This window comes from Bactrocera latifrons, unplaced genomic scaffold (assembly GCF_001853355.1).
Source record: "Bactrocera latifrons isolate USDA-ARS-PBARC rearing strain unplaced genomic scaffold, ASM185335v1 scaffold_213, whole genome shotgun sequence".
Taxonomy (NCBI): Eukaryota; Metazoa; Arthropoda; class Insecta; order Diptera; family Tephritidae; genus Bactrocera; species Bactrocera latifrons.
This window is the reverse complement of record NW_017535664.1, coordinates 51679-57734: the sequence shown is the minus strand read 5'-3', so window position 1 is coordinate 57734 and position 6056 is coordinate 51679. Positions and strand designations below refer to the sequence as shown.

The 6056-nt window shown below is 34.5% G+C and overlaps 2 protein-coding genes across 11 annotated transcripts in view; both read right to left on the bottom strand.

The window, feature by feature from the left end:
• Nucleotides 1-4875, bottom strand: part of LOC108968391 — a 16391-nt gene extending 11516 nt beyond the window's left edge. The window contains exon 1 of one of the 5 annotated variants that reach the window (XM_018932415.1): nt 4740-4875. Coding sequence is in view for 4 of the 5 variants with exons in the window: in XM_018932412.1 (XP_018787957.1) it covers nt 296-372 (77 nt within the window). In the remaining variant the exon portion in view is untranslated. Of the gene's footprint in view, nt 1-295; nt 756-4739 lie in introns of those variants that run through there. The other 4 variants (XM_018932412.1, XM_018932413.1, XM_018932417.1 and 1 more) reach the window with 4 other exon arrangements.
• Nucleotides 4876-5786: 911 nt separating this feature from the next.
• Nucleotides 5787-6056, bottom strand: part of LOC108968404 (uncharacterized oxidoreductase YjmC) — an 8491-nt gene continuing 8221 nt past the window's right edge. For all 6 annotated transcript variants that reach the window (XM_018932438.1, XM_018932436.1, XM_018932435.1 and 3 more), the window contains exon 4: nt 5787-5960. In XM_018932438.1, coding sequence (XP_018787983.1) covers nt 5802-5960 — 159 coding nt within the window. In that variant the 3' untranslated portion in view covers nt 5787-5801. The remainder of the gene's footprint in view (nt 5961-6056) is intronic.

The following is a 6056-nucleotide window of genomic DNA, read 5'->3' as shown; positions in this document are numbered from 1 at the left end:
CAAGCCTCAGCTCATTCCTTCGCCCTAAAAGTATGCTAAGCAACATTTTAACTCGAAAACAAATTCCCCTTCTGCTTGATATTTTTATGGCAGCCATTTTGTAAAACTCTACATACTTCCTCAAAGTATGCGGCGGAATTCCTGGCCTGTCTGCCGAGTAGCAAAAGCTGTCTGCAGTGCGTTTCCTTTGSCTTTCGCACGCCCATTTTGAAATAGTTGCCACTTATAACTATAGCATTTCTACTTACAACAATAATAGTTAACAAAAAGCCGTAAAAATAGTAACAACACATACCAATTTCCTGTTGCTTGGTCATATTTGCAGTCCCAGCCGGGCGGCAATTTCTGATATTGTCCTTTAGCATCCGTCATTTTCAACAARATTTTAAATTATTCAACTCTTTAAACTTTAAACTAAACTAACAGCAGTTTTGCACTTGTCTCACTGGCTTCGCAGTGTATTTACACTTTATATCCTTGCGAATTGATGTCCTTGTCGTTARCGCGAGTCCCAAGTCGCCCGTTTCTGTAGCCTGTGTATACCAAATGGAGCTGGAGTTGGTGTGGTGCGCCTTCTGGGGGTTGTAAAGTCACAACAACACACAAACAATCACTTGTATATACTATATGTATATGTCAGTGTGTGTGTGATAAACACTCAGCTCACGTGAAGCTGTATTCGCGTTGCGTTCTACACTTTTCCACTACTTTACACTTCGAGTTGCGGTCACGTACTGACTACTGTACGATTTTCGGCGAAGCGCTTTTGATGCTTTTGGGGTAAACGCAGTGTCCGGCATCTGTTGTGTACGCACAGTTCATATTTCGTTTGATTGCTTGGAGCTGGCGTTCTTCGAAATTCGAACTCGCACATTTTCGAATAGCTGTTGGGATGCGCGTTGTGCGCCGGGCCGCAAATGCCAGTGGTTGAGGGCGCGGCATGTGGGTTGCATAAACGTTGGTTGGGTCGTTGATGGGCTGTTAGTAGTCGTGCAGCGGCATTGTGAGAGCGAATGCGCGTATAAAAACAAACGACGAATAATTTTGCATACAATTCCGTGTATATGTATGAAAATGTGATTTTCTTTTGTTTTGTTTTGATCCGTTCTCCGCAGTTACTGCGAGGTGACTGGCACCGGTTGCTTGAAAGTTCAGCGCGTAAAAATGGAATTTCGCGCGTACAAAAAAAACTAGAAAAATGAAAAAAAAAACATTTGTTTGTGGTGTTCCAAGTATGGCAAGTATTTGAAGATGGACGGGAAATAATAAAAAATAATAATTTAACTCAGTCGTTGCTTCACCTCGGAGGGTTCAACTTAACGTGTCTATGAAGGTACATTGCCAAAGCGAGATATGCGAGCTTTTTGTTTGTGATTTGCAGTAGAAAAAGTTATCTGTTTGTATGTATGTATGTCCAAGAATTCAAGTAATTATTGCCATACGTGATGAACTTAAATTACGCCAACGCTGAAACAATGTTTATCAGCAAACATACATACATACACTTGAATTGTGGAATATTTATTTAAGCAAATGTACATATATTTGCATTTTTTCATATGAATATAGAAAATAGGGTGGGTTAAAAAAAATAAAATAGGCCTGATCCGCCTAACGGATTTAAATTTTTTGTATTATCAGGTAAAAAAATTCATATCTCGCTTTCAGTTTAGGTTAGTCAGATTGGGCTAATGTGCCACACATAGACTGTTCTCGATGCCTTTAAGGCCTAGTACCTAGAAGTGAAGTCGCTTTCTTCTGGCGATACTTTACACTGCTGCGCTGCTTTCCAAGACACTTCTGGCCGATATGCTCTACGTGGTCTGCCTTGATTGCTGCATGGCTCTCAACGTAGATATTGACTCTGGAGTTGCCTGCTGGTGTAATAGAGGCTAGCTCCGCGGCTTTCACAATATCAAAGACCTCTGCTTCGAATATACTGCAGTGATCCGACAACTTAAAATACTGGCTGATTTTTTACTCCGGAGAATATATCCCCACACCAACTCCATTCTCCATTTTCGAACCATTCGTATAACTGTTTAGTTTGTTTTGCGCAACTAACATACTTTTACGCCAACGAGATTTTGCTATGTTTACTGTAAACCTTCTTTCCCCGTTGAAAAGTAAATCGAAAATCTCAATCACTTAAAGATCTTTTGAGATCATTTTCTCTAACAGTTTTTATTTGGAAAATCAAAAATATACACTATATTATTAATATTAAGAGCTCAATATTTATGAAAAAAGTTTTTCGACATTTCAGAGATTTTTAAGAAAAAAAAAATTAAAATTAAAATAAACATTTCTTTGGCCCACCCTAATATGGCTACTTTTCTATATTTTTCTAAGCACGATATTCTTATTAAACCTAATTGTTTCTACTGTACGCCATTTAGCATTTATTTAACAACACAAGCACATAGCATCATGCAAAAACAACAAGGCAGTCATCTTTCCCCATCGCAATGCATCGACTCGGGTATGGCATTTATTCAATTAGGTATTTTAGAATTATTTTATTTGTAAGTAATTGCCTAATGGTCATGTGAGTTCGCCCACAATGATCTGGACACTTAAGATGACGTCATGCGAGGCGAAGTCAGCGCGAAATTTTATTTTTCGGCTAAGCATGCATTTCGTTACAGCGTTTATTTATCGCTTACTTGTTTCTACGAAACGCTGTGTTGTTGTACTGTAATAGCAAAGCGCTAAGTTATTCACACTTTCTAGGGGGATCAAGGTCCCCTGATACTCCGTGTGACAAATATTTGACAGTCAAAAAAAGGAACAATCTTCATTTTTACTTGCGTCGAAGCTGTAATACTCTTCACATCTGTATTTCTTATAAAATAAAAAGGAAGGTATTTTTGGTTTTATAGATATACGCCACAGTGTTCCGATCTCAACAATATGCGCGGAGATTGTAGCGCCTCCTTTAACAGTAACCGATGCTGAATTTCGTGAAAATATACATTTCGTCCAATAAAAAAGTTTTCCATACAAAGACTGGTTTGTTGGTTTTGTCGATCACTTTAGATGGCAGTAATGGAGTACAGAAATCTAATATCGATTCCGCCAAATGAACCTCCTAGACGAGCAAATTACGTTTGCAGAACTTTGCATCGATATCTCAAGATCTAAAGGACTAGTCCCAATGCCTTTTTCAGTAACTAGCCACTCCCTTTCTAATTACTATATGTTGCCGTAAGTAGATTTTTAAAATTATTAGAAAAATCAGAATTTAATCGATGAAGCCGTTCCCAAGTTTTGACGTTTATATTAATCACACACCTCTACGTGMGTTCCGAAATTTTGAGATATTAAAACAAAGAACTCGAGGTCCTGAGAATTTGTTCGGACTTTGAAAATATAAAAAGTCAAATGGTTTAGCATTAAAAGTGCGATGTTTATGATTTAATTCCTCAGTCTGTTACTCAGATTTTTGATTCCTAATACTAATAGTACATGCTATTGACTGTTTTTCTCGGTATTTTTTTTGCGCTGAGGGAATAATAATATTTACGTCGTCGTTTTCAAACTGTCAAAAGTGTTAATGATTATGCTCAAGGATATTTTTGCAGCGAAGATTATGAACAAAATAATGATAGTGATCTTCGTGCCGAAAATATATAAGTTAATAATGTGTCTTGACCAAAACTACCAGGGAGTGTAGAAAAATGTATGACTATATTTCAGAAGTGTATTCTTAAAGGTCTAATTTGGGAAAATCATAACACTTCTAAGGAATAGATGGATATGAGTATGTTTTCTACAGAAATATTGTTAAATGTGGGCATTACTCATTAGGACATTTGTTTAACTCTTGGTTAACTAGAGTCTCAAACTTTCGGATCATCCAAAGAAACCAATATCCAACCATGATTCTGATACCAAAATTAGTCTCCTTAATAATCGATAGTGGTTAGAAGGCAATCACCAGCTTTTAGGAACCTCATCTCTTTTTTCATTCAGATAGATACCAAAAATCAAATTATACTTTTATAGGCGTTCAAATCTACCGAAATACCAAGTGATCAAATATGGCCAGGACTGAAAATTTTGTAGACGTGTTTTGGGAAGTCTACTTTAACACGTGTATTTTAGTGGAACAAAGCAWTTAGTGAAGGTCGTGAAAAACTTAAACAATCTAGCGAGATGAATGAGTCGAAACTGAAAAAAAAAAAAAAACATCCCAGCTGACAACATCCCCTTTATGACAAGTGTATGGAAATTATACTTATTACGCATTGGTATACTTGTATTGGCTTAAGAGCCTATTTTTACGGCGATAATAAAGATTTACGTTAAAATATATGAGAATGTTTTTTTTTTTTTTTGTCAAATTTGATCAGATGGTATCATCGCCTTAAAAGCTAGTTTATAAAATTAGCATTAGTTTCACATAATTAAATGTTAGAATTTTTATATTTCCTTGAATTACATATCTATAAATAAGTGTATACACTTATAGTAAAGTCAAAGCCTCGTTATAGGTGTAAAATTCACCACTAATAATTAAAATAATCTTGTTTTCAATCGAAWACACCTACCCGTACTTGTATCTACCTATGTATTAAACTCACTGCCATAAACACATAAAAGCATAAACTCGTTGGCGTTGTTTGTTTGCATCTTTTACGAAGAAAAATATATAAAGCTTCGTTCTTTACATACAAATATACATACGTACAAACTCCAGTAACTACTTATCAGTTCGWCATAGTATTCTAACTTACCGACAGTTTCCAAAATTATCTACAATTTTAGGGACACCKTCTGTTATTTACAATCAGCAAATGCGAACAAAAACTTTTAGATCCAAAAACAAATATTTGCTTTACTTTTGTTATCAACCAAATTCCCAACACTTGAATGTATAAAATTGAAAGTCGCGACTAAATACGTGTATAGCATGTGCCTACAATGTGTTGTTTGTTGATGAAAAATATATATTCTGTACATAAATATGGTATACAATAGGGTGGGTCGAAAGARTCGATTATTTTTTCCAGCTTACAATCTCAAAAATTGATTGGTGGACGACTCAAAAAATCTTTTTTCCAAGTTCGAGCACTTAGGGAGATGTTAACTTAAAGCTAACTTCCGCTCTTCAGTTACCTACTGTGCCTTTAATATTGAAAAAAAAAAAATTATATATCAGAAAATAATTTCTGGCCTCTTAAAGACCAAAAATGCTCTCTTACAATTTTTTCGTAAATCTCACCGTTCACAAGTAATTAATTAATATAATATTTTTTTACTGAGCATGCCTTAAAATAATTGCTTTTTTCAATTTTTAATAAATTGAATCTAAACCTTTAATAAATTGTAATAAAAATATATTTTTTTTAAATAAGTGAACAAAATAATAAATAAAAATATTAGGATTTTTTCTGACCCCCCCTAATATGTACATATATATTAAATAATACAAATAAAAAGCCAAGTTTAATTAAAAGCTTTAGTGCCTGCAGCGTTCTATCTTAAACCTTCAATCAAAAAGCTCGTTTGTTTTTTGTAAATTTTTTATATTACTTTGGTTCTTTGTTAGAATTTAAAAAAAAAATACAATTTAGTATATAAGTGAAATGCGCTTAAAAATGCAATAACAAAAAAATAATAATTTACATACTAAATTTTATAATCAATAGGCACATCATGGATATGTTAGCACTGACACTGTACCGTTATGTGTACGTGCTGCCAGTTTATACAGCAAATGCAATTACATATACATATATAAAATGCAATGATTGTAAAGCCATAACGTATGTCAATGTAKGTTTGTCTTTAGCTACTTAATTAAAGCTTAACGGTTTAATATTTAAGCGTTCGGCTAAAGCCGCACAAGTCTTTAGTTGATTTTCCAAGTACTGGATGCCRCCAGCTTTGTCCACCGCTTTCATATTCAAGTCCTCTTTGTCACCAGCGACCAAAACGGGCTTGGAGGGGTCGGTCTGCAGAAAAGGAAATAAATTTTTATTCTATTATTTTAGTCCAATTTTTTTTATTTAAGTAAAAACTTTTAATTTTTTGTATACAAATTTTTTTCT